General features: G+C 40.7%; 1 protein-coding gene across 2 annotated transcripts; it reads right to left on the bottom strand.

Moving 5' to 3' along the window:
• Positions 1-969: 969 nt before the first annotated feature.
• Positions 970-12,320, bottom strand: CRYM (crystallin mu). 2 transcript variants are annotated; one of them, XM_032197311.1, is made up of 9 exons: positions 12,204-12,320; positions 11,429-11,579; positions 10,311-10,373; positions 7,904-8,005; positions 7,190-7,373; positions 6,262-6,303; positions 4,925-5,046; positions 4,144-4,228; positions 970-3,478 (listed from the first exon to the last, which is right to left on the bottom strand). In XM_032197311.1, the coding sequence occupies exons 2-9, from the start codon at positions 11,564-11,566 to the stop codon at positions 3,414-3,416; spliced, it is 801 nt and encodes a 266-aa protein (XP_032053202.1). In that variant the 5' UTR covers positions 11,567-11,579; positions 12,204-12,320; the 3' UTR covers positions 970-3,413. The 2 variants fall into 2 exon arrangements, with proteins under 2 accessions (XP_032053202.1, XP_032053201.1); XM_032197310.1 differs by lacking the exons at positions 6,262-6,303; positions 12,204-12,320 and adding an exon at positions 11,823-12,072.
• Between the last annotated feature and the right edge of the window lie 21 nt (positions 12,321-12,341).

Genomic DNA, 12,341 nt, shown 5'->3' with positions numbered 1-12,341 from the left:
CAGCAGCCACAGAAGCAGCAAGCCCAGCCTCACTGCTCTGCAGCTCCCCTGACACAAGGTTGAGACTACATCCGCACTGCTCTGAAGGCTTGTCACTAGTACAAGGTGGTGAGCATAACGCACCCTTAAAGCCAGACTTTAAACTGCATTGGATCCTCCAGGGAAATATTTTCCAAGATTCTGTTAAGTATGCAGGTGCCTCTGGCTGATCAGAGTCAAATGGAGTACCCATAAAGGCACCTGGAGAAATTACATTTTAGGAATACCAGATGGGGAGAATCTCTGAATTGCACTGAAAATTTTCTCTGCATATTCATCTGTAAACCTGCTTAACTGCTGAGAACCCTGACAGTCAGAGCGAATGGCTCAGACTACCTGCACATAACTTGGTTGATGCAGTTGTCACAAGCATGCAGTGTGTTTCAGTGTGTCCTTAGGCACCTGCAGTAACTACAGAGCCAGCAGATAGAGCACAAGATCTACAGAAGACCTTTGTCCTTCTAGAGCTGCATGTAGAAGCTGAAGTCCCCGAGAACCCCCCCTGGATTTTTAGGCAACTGAGTAAGCCCCAACATAGCAGCCATTTTAAACTCAACTAAAATACTCCCTGCCCTTTTCTTGCAGGGTGGTCTTGGAAATTGGCTTCTGGCAGAGAACAGTCATGTTGAACAACAGAGGGGAAAAAAACAGTAAGAATACTCACATTTCATTCCCCCCCCCCAACCATGTTCTGCTGTTTCCCTAGTGTTTTTCACCACCCTGTTTCTTCTATAATTTGGAAACATTTAAATTAGTGAATCCTAGATCTCACTCCTTAGTAACATTAATACAGCACATTTAATGAGAGATGTGCATCACGTGTGATCTTATGGTCCAATCCAAAGCCAAATTGTAAAACCATGGGATCTCACACAAACACAGCTCTGCCAACTACAAGAATTTATTTCCTTAAGGATTTATTACTCCTGATGTCTGTCCAGTGCAGAGGAGGGAATGTACAATGCAGGACAATGACTGCAAAACTGAGCATCACAATAGAGCAGAGCAGTCTGTCTGTTTTTCCCTTTACATTGTGATCACATTTACTGTAACAGCAGTCAGTGCAACAGCTTACTTTCCTCCTGATCTTCACAACAAACACTACCCAGAACAGACAAACAATGGATAAAAAAACGAAAGTCGAACGGCAGTAGCTATTTATTTTTAACATAAATCCAAGTTACACAAATCCTGAGACAGTAATCTGTAAGAGAAGAAAACATGGAAATTAAGACTATTTTTTACCCTTACCCCACCCCCAAAAATCTAAGACAACATACAAGCAACTTCCATTATAATTGAATTGAATCCTCTTCAAGAATTCAGAAGTAAAATGCTGAAGCCAGGCTCCCAGACCCTCCTATTGCCAAGGAAAGCTGGGAACACTGTTTTCAGACTCAGGTCTTTGGACTGGCTCCATCTACTTTTTAAAGTGCATAGTCTGTAGATGAGTACATGTGAATATAAACCGTATGTCTGCTTCCCAAACACGGTACCTCATCTGAAATTACAAATTTTTATCCATACAGGCACAGAACTTGGACAATATTCTTACAAATAGTAAGTGCAAGTGTCCATACAGTTCCTGAAGATAGAACACCTAAGGCTGTCACATTTGCCTCATGCTAGTGGAGTTCTCCGTCACTGAAGTAACAGGCTCAGCCAACACACATTTCTGAATGCTTCATGAATGACACAAAGAAAAAGACATGTCTAAAAATACACAGGTAACTTTGCTATAATTAAAAAGTGTAAAATATAGTAGAGAAATATCTGTTCTTGTTTCCACTGATATAAACAAGATCAGTGGAATTACATTTTTATCCTCGTGAACACATCCTTTAGTCCCATTCACTTACTGGTCTGGTATCCTTCCATCCTGAAGTTGTATACATTACAAACTCTGCCACTTACTAGCTTTTCCAACTAATTTACACCAAGCTTATAATTTGGAGTATTACTTATGCCACATCTGCACTGTACTCATTAACATCTTCTACACTTACTTGAGCACCATCAGAGGCTGTAACACTAACTGCTTCTGAACCGCCTTCCTCTTGCTCCATTTATTCTATGTCATCTAATCCTTCCACAGAAGGAAGGAATAGCCTACATGAAATAATATGCAAGATGAAATAAAATTTCACAAGGCACAACTCTAGCTTGAGACAGGAATTTGTTTCCAGGGCAATGGCTATTTTTCAGATGCTCAATCTTTCATAAGGCAGTTGCATAACAGCACAGAACTGGAACTTCTGTAGAATGTCCCTGGGCTCCTCTTTCAAGAAAGGATCATTGAAATTCCTGCTCCAGCAAATACCCACTGGCATGAAAGAACAATTACCAAATGATGCATGGTACAGCCAAGATGAAAATATTTGCCTGTATACTTGAAGTTTATCCCACTGAACTCAGCATTGTTTCAACCTTCAAGAAACTTAGAAAACAACTTACAAACACAATAGATTAACAGGAAAATCTCCCAAGAGAATACAGGTAAAAGTTAAGTCAAAAAACATTTTTAGTGCTCACATTTTGGATGACTCCTTGCAACAAGAAAAGTGCAAAACTCCAAACAGGAATGTACTAAAAAAGGTACTGCATACAGTTTTCTCACAGTTAAGATGTACATAACAGCAGCTCCAATTTTGCACTCTTTGAGCCTTCCTGAGCCAGGTCTTTTACGGAAGCAAATCTAACCATAGGGAAGATTTGGAAGATTTTAACCATCATTCTTCATAAAGAAGTCCCACTCAGGAGCGTGCTCTTAAATGGAAATCAATTGTATCTGAGGGCAGGAAGTGAGGGCTGTCGGGGGCTGGAAGTAAGGATGGTGACTTCTAGACCCCAGCCTGAGCTGGAAGGGAAGATGCATGCTTGAGCCTAGGTGGGCTGTGTCCCCAGGAGAGACTGAAGACTAGGTAACTGCCCATGCAATAACAAAACCACAGTGGTATTTGAAGTACCATCACAGTTGAACGTCAAACTCTGTTCTCTGAACTGCTGTCTTCTACCCTGTAGGAATTACCCCTCTAGAAGCATGAAATCTACCCCCAGGTTCCCGCTACAGAAATAATTAAGGAGGAAATGCACTGATTCCAGAATTATACCAAAATACATAAATACCTGTTAATGTCAATGCAAATATCTAACACTTGGCATTTACATGAGATATATTTACTAATAATACTGAAGGTATCTAACACTTGTCATTGGAAAACACGTGACAGTTTACTTTTCATTCTTGAAAGTTGTAGAAGGGCTGCATTCAGACAGGATTGCTGCCCTTCTTGTTAACAAAAAATCCAAGGAAACGAAGTGCAAATTATTTTCTTCATATTTTATGGCCTTGTTGGCATCGTAGACTTCCCTCTTTAGTTAGCAGCTGACCAGGAATCATAAACAAATTTTGCTGCTACTGTATCTTCAACCGCCATCCCTGAAAGAGAATTAGTCATCTTCAAACAGTGCTTCAGCTGTATTAAATAATACAGCTTCAGAAGGAAAGAGAAAGACTTACAAAGTTATCTAATTGGACAGGAACAGGATTAACTCCCCAACCCAAACACCTGCAGTGCTATGTTCAAAGTTATTGCCACCATGTAATTGTGTGTCTGATATGAAGTTAATGTAATAGCAGGAATCTCATTTTCTGATTCAGTGTTCACATCACAGTTTGACCCTTTCAGATACATCATACAGCTCAGAACATGGTAACTCATCACCACTCCTGTTCCTTTCCCCGAACAGCAGCCACAACACTACAGTGCACTGACACATTATCTGTAGGTTGGACAGACTTCAGAGGCATGACAACAGGACATTCATGTTGGGGCTGCCTTAATAAACATTGCATTCATTTTTCAATAACTGTGAAATGGAAAAGGTACTTTTCCTATTGTTTGTTTGCTTTCTTATCTCTTTTCATTACATCAGTCCTGCTAAATCAATAAAAAGAGAAAATGCAAATCACAGTCTAGTTCCTTTTGTAGAACATGTTGCCACTGCAGTTTTAAAGATGATCAGCAGTTTTCCCACGCATCGGGGACCTAATAAATAACAAGGCATTGTCTTCTGTCAGGCTTGCACACAGGAGGGGCTTACCTAGTGATTTAAAGACCGTTGTTTTCTCAGGCAGGGCTGGTTTTGTACCTTTCAGTACCTCTCCCAGCTCAGCAAAAATCTCTGCCTGTGAAAAAAAAAATAATACATATTTATACAGAAATGTAATATTCATATGTACATTAAAACTTTTTTTTTCCCTGAGTGACTTCAAATGAAACCCCTCCAGTTCTGCTATCCCATAACTGATTCCTTCCTGTTGAAAAGCAGACCAGTATTCATATCAATAATACAGAAACTGGAAAGAAATCTCAGGAAAGTGGAATGCTTTTCAGAGAAAGACCATTTGTCAGTTTCCTCAGTAAATAAGCTTTTCAGAGTGGATAGCTTGTTACCTATCCAACAAAAGAGATGGGGCTTCACATACCTTACTTGATCTGACCGTCAGAAGTGGAAACCATATTTGTTCTGTACAAATATTAAAAGAGAAGAAGAAAACTCCAATAAACCTAAAATAGTCTCTTCCCATCAAATTTCTGCAAATCAGTAACTGCCTGCTTGGCTTCTGTCATCCAGTCTCTAGGGGCCAGATTTGTGTCAGTCACACTGAAATCTTATGCGAAAGTTACAGGTTTTAACAAGAAGCTTTGAAAAATATGCAACTACCACCAAATGGTGCAGGAAATGTCCAGCTTTCAAAACAATACTTTGTACACAAAGACCAATGCTGAAAATATGCTAACGCCATATGGTGCCATGTAATGGTTAATAATGAATGCACATGGTTCTGTCAGAGAAAGTCCCTCATTTAAAAAAGCCTCACCTTTGATAATATAACATCTCCTGATTCAGTAAGAGCAGCCTCTCTGGAATCCACAAACAGAACAGAATTCTTCATCAGTTCATCATCCAGTTCTCGCCAGTCTGGTCTGCTTGCTCCAACAGCTGAGACAATAAAAGTAATGAACTTGGGAAGAACGTTTAAAGTGAATTCAAAACATGTTTTGTCCAAAAGACATGTGTGAACTAACAATGGACATTACTGTGGAAATATAATATACAGTCTCACATTGTCACTGATGACATGCTCATTGGTTTAAAAAACAAACAAACAAATAAAGATGCACCTGAACAACTGGTAAAGGCTGGGATTTCTCTCAACCTGGCCTCAGCTGTAATGCCGAGGTGTATATGGCCCATTTCTGTAACGTGCTGACTCCTTAAATTTCCATTAGTGTCAGTTAAAGATTACATTGCATCCAACCCTCCAAAAGCATTACCCTTATTAAAACATACAGCAACCTTGACCTCTAGTCAGATAGATGGTGCTGCTGACAAAGGTCTTGTAATCCTCGTAAGCAAACCCTGGACTACTGGAACCAGTAAGTCATTGCACTTCAACCTGCTGAAGCATTAAGCTGCAACTCTCTGTGAAGCAGATCTCACAGAACTGAGGTTCTTCGCTGGCACTGTTTCCATCTCTTTGGTAGAATGGTCAAACTGCTCCTATCAAGTAATGCTAAGAAGACAAAGGGGAGATAGCACTCTTAGCCCTTCCTCATCACATATATTTCTTGTATGGATGTGAAACTGTACGTGTAAGTACAAAACAAACAAGCCTTTGTTAACAGCACTGAGCATGACACCAGTACTTAACTGTGACATAATTATTCTTTTCTGCTTACAGAAGGCACCATCAGAACAGACCACAATCATTTGGCAAAGCAACTCAGGGAAGATAATCTTAAGGTTAAACAGACTACATCTCTTCTGCAGACAGTGGCCTCAGTTTCTGTGACTGCCAACTTAAACGATGGTGGCTGTTTATGTGTCACACCAAAACTAAGTTAACTAACAAAGCTTCTCTAAAACATTTTATATTTGCCAGAAGATTATCCTTGGCCAGACACTCTGGGTAGCTGAGGCATAAGAAAACTATCTCCCTTTGTCCATTATCTTTTGCACCCTCCTCCTCTTTCATCAGATCATTGCCAAATGACCTGAATTTTATCGTCCTTCAATTTGATCCAGACTGCATTCATGTTACATGTCTATAGAGACAAATAAGATTTGAACAATCCCTCATTTATCCTTAACAGATCAGAAACAAAGTAGTTTGCAGCAAAGACCTGAACAAGTAGACAGCTGAATTTTACTAACCAAGATTTTTAAACTTACAGCTTCTATCATCTCCTTGTAACACTGTAAGTAGTACAAAAAGAGCAGGTTATACACAGCTAGAGAAACTAAAGAAGTTAAACTGCTTGATTTGTCTTAAGTACAGAAAGATCATTACAAACTTTTCATAGGTTAATGAAAGTTTTACTGTAGTCAAACGTTTTCTAGAAGTGTCTGACCGTTACGGAATAACAGATTCCATGTTGCCTGAATGCCTAAATGGAGAAAGAAAAAGAAGACAAAGAAAGGAAAAGGTTTTTTGTGTATGTGTCTCTTCAGTGACTGTAGATCTTAATTGATTTTGGTTGTACTTCTGACTACCATGCCGTGACATAACACAGACAGCATTCAATGATAAAGGACTAAACTGAGTTTGAAAAATTGGTAGGATGCTGCTAGAATGTGGGAACTTACTTTAAATCGTCCCCTTTGACAAGTCGCTTTTGTCTCATTACCGTGCCATTTGGAAAGTTCACAAGGTCATCTGAATTAGGCGCACAATTAAAAAAATAAACAAATCTCACCGCATCCAGAAACTCCGAACAATAAGGTGGTAACATCACAAAAAGACAGGAAAAAAAAAAACAAAACCTCCCTATAATGAGAGGTCAAACTATGAGGTTCTTACTTGGTTATTGCATTTATTATTTTTTTTTTAAACTCCAGTAAAAATCAATGTGATCAGCCCCAAAATGAACAAATAGAGGAGCTTATGAAAGTGGATGAAGGAAGGATGAGTGCTACCAGCAAAACAACAGACTGAGCAGGAATCACTTTGGAAATAACATTTTTGTATGGGCTATTTAAATGGAGAGCAAGTGAACATGAAATAACAACACAGTAGCAAAAATGGTGTATGTGAACATACATGATAATAAATATGTCCTTAAATGATGAGAACATAGCATACCATTGATATGGGCACCTGGTTTTACCCACTCTCCAAATAAAATTGGTGTTGTTGCCATGGTGACTGTTATAATCACATCAGCCCCTGTAACTGCCTCCTGAGCAGAAGAGCAGACCTGCACCGGACCATTAACTGAGTTAGCAAACTTCACGGCATTCTCTTTTGTGCGATTCCATATCCTGACCTTCAAGGAAGAAAGAAAAAACACATCAGCCTGGAGAGTTTCTCCTTGTTGAAACAGAATAGACTGTTTCAGTTTTCAGTCACATCAATCCTAAACTTTTTTTTTCCCCCTTTAACATTGCCACCATATAAGTGAGAAAATTCCATGGGTGGGCAGCTACATTTGAATTGGCTTTTTTGCAATGCCAGAGTAACAGCTCCTTGTCAAAACGTATTTATAAAACACAAGGATTTCCAATAAATACATTTAATGGAAAGTCACAGAAAGCTCACCCAAACATGGCATACATAGTAAGATTTTCTCAGGGAAAAAAACACCATCTGAAACATGACTTTGTTTCCAACACACTTGGACCAACATTTGAGCAAGAAATTTTACAGGTGTTCAGAGTATTATTGTGTTCTGCGTAAACAGGATCAAAAACACCGTTAATCTCTGAAGTGAAACTTTGTCTGTAGCATGTTTTATTTATAAAATATCCTCCTGAAATATCACAGACAAAAAAGAATGTGCCCTGTTGTGTCCATTACCTCTTTAAATGTAAACAACTCCATGAAGATTTCATAATGGCTATATGCTTGAACGCCAGCTCCCAAAATACACAGCACTTCTGCAAAAGCCGGCATTAACAACTGAGCGGTATCAAACATACAAAAAAAGCATAGGTAAGACAATATATTAACAGATAAGAAATAGGTATCAATATACTACAAAAAGAAAGCAGTAATCTTAATCCATTTAAACAACAAAAAATGGTTTTATGCAAAAGCTAGTATTAAATTCCTAGTAATAGAAATAAATATTCAATAACCACTATATATGTATATATATATCTATATGCACACAGATACATACAGTAATGCAAAAGCTAGCGTCAATAGCACCAAAGTATCCTTTGGCTTGATTCTGGATTTTAATTGTTCACGTTTGTTAAGTTCGAAATTCAGACTTAACATCCAACAGCGTGAACCAACGTAGATTCTGGGGCCTTAGCACACACTACTATTAGTATAATGTATCACATCTTTGGGATTAATCAAGTGTAAAACTGTAGTGTTGATGTTCTGTACTGGCTGAAAACAAGCATTACTTTCAGGTTCCTCTCACCCCTTGTTTTTTGTCTTTTCTCCTACACTGCCCATGTCCACATTTGAAGTTGTGAAAGCAGTGGGCCCTTTCAACGTTTTTCCTCATACATAAAATATTTCCCCAGATACCCTGTACTGCTACATGTATTTATTCTGTATCCCAAAACACAACGATCTCTAGATCTAGACACAACAGATGGTGAAACTCCTGATTTACAAGTCTGAGAAAGGAATTTTCTTAAAAACTGTATCTATGCACCATGTACTGCAAAAACAGCAATGTGAAAAACAAGATTGAAATGCAGACTTATGGCTGTTTTTGGTTTTCTGGTTTAGTTTTTGCCTGTGATTCACCACTATTTGGCAAGGGAGAAGAGAGGGTTGCTGGAGTCCAGCCCTAAGCTATCCTTGTGTCTTGTTTATGCATTTGCTGTGGCCACTCACTTCTGTATAAAAAGCTTTTGAACTGTGTAGGCTCTCAACACTTATTCTGCTGTAAGAAAATTGAAAAAAATCTCATTGATCACATTTTTCAGTAGCAAGAACTCTTTTTAATGTTTCTTTCAAAGACACAGAAGCACTTATTTCAAAGGTTCCTTGCATAAAAGCACTGTGTCTTTAAAAAGTGAATGCCATAAAGGGGACAAGATGACAACTATGAGCTAAACTCAAACACTCCTGAATAATTCCCAAAACAGCAGACAATAATGAAGGGTCTGATCGTGAAGTCCCTTTAGCAGCCAAACTCCTTTGAGGCCAGCAGAGCCCTGACTGTGTAAAAACTGTTAGAACCGCCTAAGTAGAGAATAGATTAAATGAATGAGGTCCTCTAACCTAATGTTTGAGGAATCCATTGTAAATTGTTCTGTCCCTTGGGAAGCTCTTGGGGACAGGTTCTTCACTCCAATTTTATGTCAGTTTAGTTCTATTGCCATGGATAGATTTAGGCTGGCATGAAGACAGCCACTAACGAAGTGGTGAGGTCAGCCTTCGGTCTGATGTAAAGCTGACAGGTGAAAAACAAAAGTACCTTTCAGCTCTGGCCCTCTTCTTACTGCCTCGTTCTCTGAGGTGAACACTAAAATACTGCTATACAATGGAAGGTGACTTGCTCTCTACCCAGTGCTAGGGGCACAGCCAAATATTGTTTTAAAAAAGAATTTGACAGCAACAATTTCCAACTGAAACAATGTAAAGCAACATACACTAAGATTTACATCACCTGTCTTTCAGACACTGAAGTTTATGGTTGTAGTCAGGGCTAGTCATCTGGACATCTTACAGTGACAGAGAAATTGACCAACAGATACCTCTGGACAAGTCTACCAACTATTATAGACATCACCTGTCTTAAGAGGACCCACACTGCCCCCCTTTTTCTTCTTTCTCCAGGTCCAATGAAACTCACCTGTACTGGCCTCATAGCAGAAAATACACATCTAAACAAAACTGAATACGTTACCACAGCTTTATCACCCAATGCCATAAGAAGCATGTTAAGACAAGCACAGGAGAAACAAAAAATCAGAGGAAACCAAAGCAAACTCCCTGAAGAATGCAGAATGAAGCACAAAAACACAGCACAGATTCCTCGTGCCATTACATACAAAATTTTAAAGCCAAACACAACTCACAATTAAACGAGAAAATAGTGCTTTAAGTTTTCCCTGAAGGTACGTACATTATTTCTAACTTGAAGTAAATTGACACACAGTGAAAGACAAGTCACTCTCTCTAGTTACTTGATATATATAAATAAATGTGTGTATGTGTGTGTGTACATATATATATGTGGTGGTGATAACACCACAAACAGAGTCCATTCTGATTTAGGAAATAGAAGACATACCTTGGTAGCTATTGCAGAAACTGCTGCGGTTCGTTTTGCTGTAATAACACTGCCATCTAGAACCTTTTAAAAAAAAAAACAAAATGAGACTGAAACAAACAGTGAAAACATGTATAAAGGCCCAATATTTTCACCAAGTTGTGAATTATATGCATTAAGTTATATTAAGGGCACAGACAAAAATATAAAGGTCAGTAATTAGTACTACAGCAACCACAAAGCACATGAAGCCCATGTACAAAGTGGGCAGATCGTCTGCTTATTCCAGTTCTTTCATGCCCTTCCACCAGCACAAATTGAGTGAAAAATGGTCAAATCTGAGCTACTCCTAACTCACATGCAGGTGCACTTCACTTCCTTGGTTTCCAGTATAGGGACTGATACAACTGCAATACTCTGCACTCTGGTACAATCAGGGACCAGCTCAAGCTGGCAGTAATTCTTGAGCTGCACTGCTTTATCCTGTAATAGAAGGGTGACAGAGAACCATGGAACTCCTTGTGCGTGTATCATGCATGGGAGGACATTCCAGTCTCAAAGTGTATTAACTGCTATGTATAAATGATTTTTGGGCCTTTAAGACAAAGGATGTTTTTTCAATACAGTGTAGAATGAAAAGCTATTATACTTTTCATGACCAGTTTTTGTCCTTTAATAATCACCATTACAACAGTGTAATTTTTAAGAATGTTGGCCATTTTAATTATTAATTAAAAAAAAAAAAAAGACCATGAATACTATTCCCTTTGATACCAATTGCATTTCTCTTTAGATTTAGGCTTAAGATGGTGCAAGATTCTTCAATAAGCAAGCCTTTTTCCTTCAAAATTCAAGGTAAACATTTCCAGATCATCTCTCTCTTCTAGTCACCCTGAGAGCCAACAGACTCCCTTCAAATCACAAATTACAGTAAACAGCTGACAAAAGGACACAGAGTACTGTTTAACACGCATGAAAGATGTAAGACCTCCAGCCAAATTCCAATTAGGCACAAACACATTTTAATAATGATAAACTTACACCAGTTTACACCAGTGAAGTTCAATGTCTACAAATTAAAAGGGAAAGCTGGCAGAACATTCACAGAGGAGAATGCAGAAGTGTTGCACTCAACTCACAGCTTTTAAAGAGCCGTTGGTTGGGTCAAACAAGAGGACAGTCGCTTGGTGAGAGGGAACAGAAGAATCTTTCTTGTGCTCATAAAAAGTCACCAACTTGGTTGTCAGAGCATCGTCTGCAGCGCTGTAAGCAGGCATAACTCCCAGGTACCTTTCAAAGAGGATTACTTAATTTCAGCATCAGAGTCACCGAAACGGTTAACATCAAGCGCTTACGGGGAAGTTAATCAACAACTGGGTACCACCACCTTTCCCCAACACTTTGATTTCACCCATCCCTCTCCTTCCCCGCGGTGGACCCGACCTCCTCCCTCTGACAGCGGCCACGGGAAGCATCACCCCCTGCCCGGCCCGCTCCCCTGGCAGCCCGGGGAAGCCGCCCCGCTCTCCTCACCCGCCGTGAGGCCGCACCGGCACCACGGCGCGCACCGGCTGCACGACGCCCCCGGCTGCTCCGGCCGAGAAGTTGCCCAGGGCGGCCTCCAGCGCCGGCAGCAGGAGGCTGGCGCGGTGCAGGTGCTTCTCCACCTCGTCGCTGCCGATGAAGACGGGCGGAGCCGAGCCCATGGCGAGCGGTGGGGCCAAAGCACCAGGCAGAGACACGGGGCTGAAGCACCGAGCTCTGTCCCCACGACCGCCGCTAAGTACCCGGCGGCTGCCACCGCCCCCCGCCCCTCAGCAGCACCGCCCCGCGGGCCCGGCCTCCCCCTCCCTCAGCCCCCCGCGCCCGGTCGCGCGTCCCGTAGTCCTCGCCCGCTGCAGAGGCGCTTCGCACCCCACACATAGAAACAGCGGGCGGTGAAACGGCCCCGCTGGGGCTTAAGCGAGCTCCAGAACCCCGAGAACGGCCGCTGGTCCCCCTCGGACACTGCCAAGAGACGGGGCGGCTGCGAGCGCCACCGAAGAGCCGCGC

Source organism: Aythya fuligula, chromosome 15, assembly GCF_009819795.1.
Source record: "Aythya fuligula isolate bAytFul2 chromosome 15, bAytFul2.pri, whole genome shotgun sequence".
Lineage (NCBI taxonomy): Eukaryota > Metazoa > Chordata > Aves > Anseriformes > Anatidae > Aythya > Aythya fuligula.
Note: the sequence above shows the minus strand (reverse complement) of the source record. Positions and strands in the feature narration are given on the sequence as shown.

Coding starts and splice junctions, on each gene's coding strand:
- CRYM (XM_032197310.1), bottom strand. CDS start 11,995: ATGGGCTCGGCTCCGCCCGTCTTCATCGGCAGCGACGAGGTGGAGAAG. Junction 7,374..7,903: donor AGTTGTTTACATTTAAAGAG/GTAATGGACACA, acceptor TCTTCCTTGAAG/GTCAGGATATGGAATCGCAC. Junction 5,047..7,189: donor ACCAGGTGCCCATATCAATG/GTATGCTATGTT, acceptor TTATTGTCTCAG/CTGTTGGAGCAAGCAGACCA.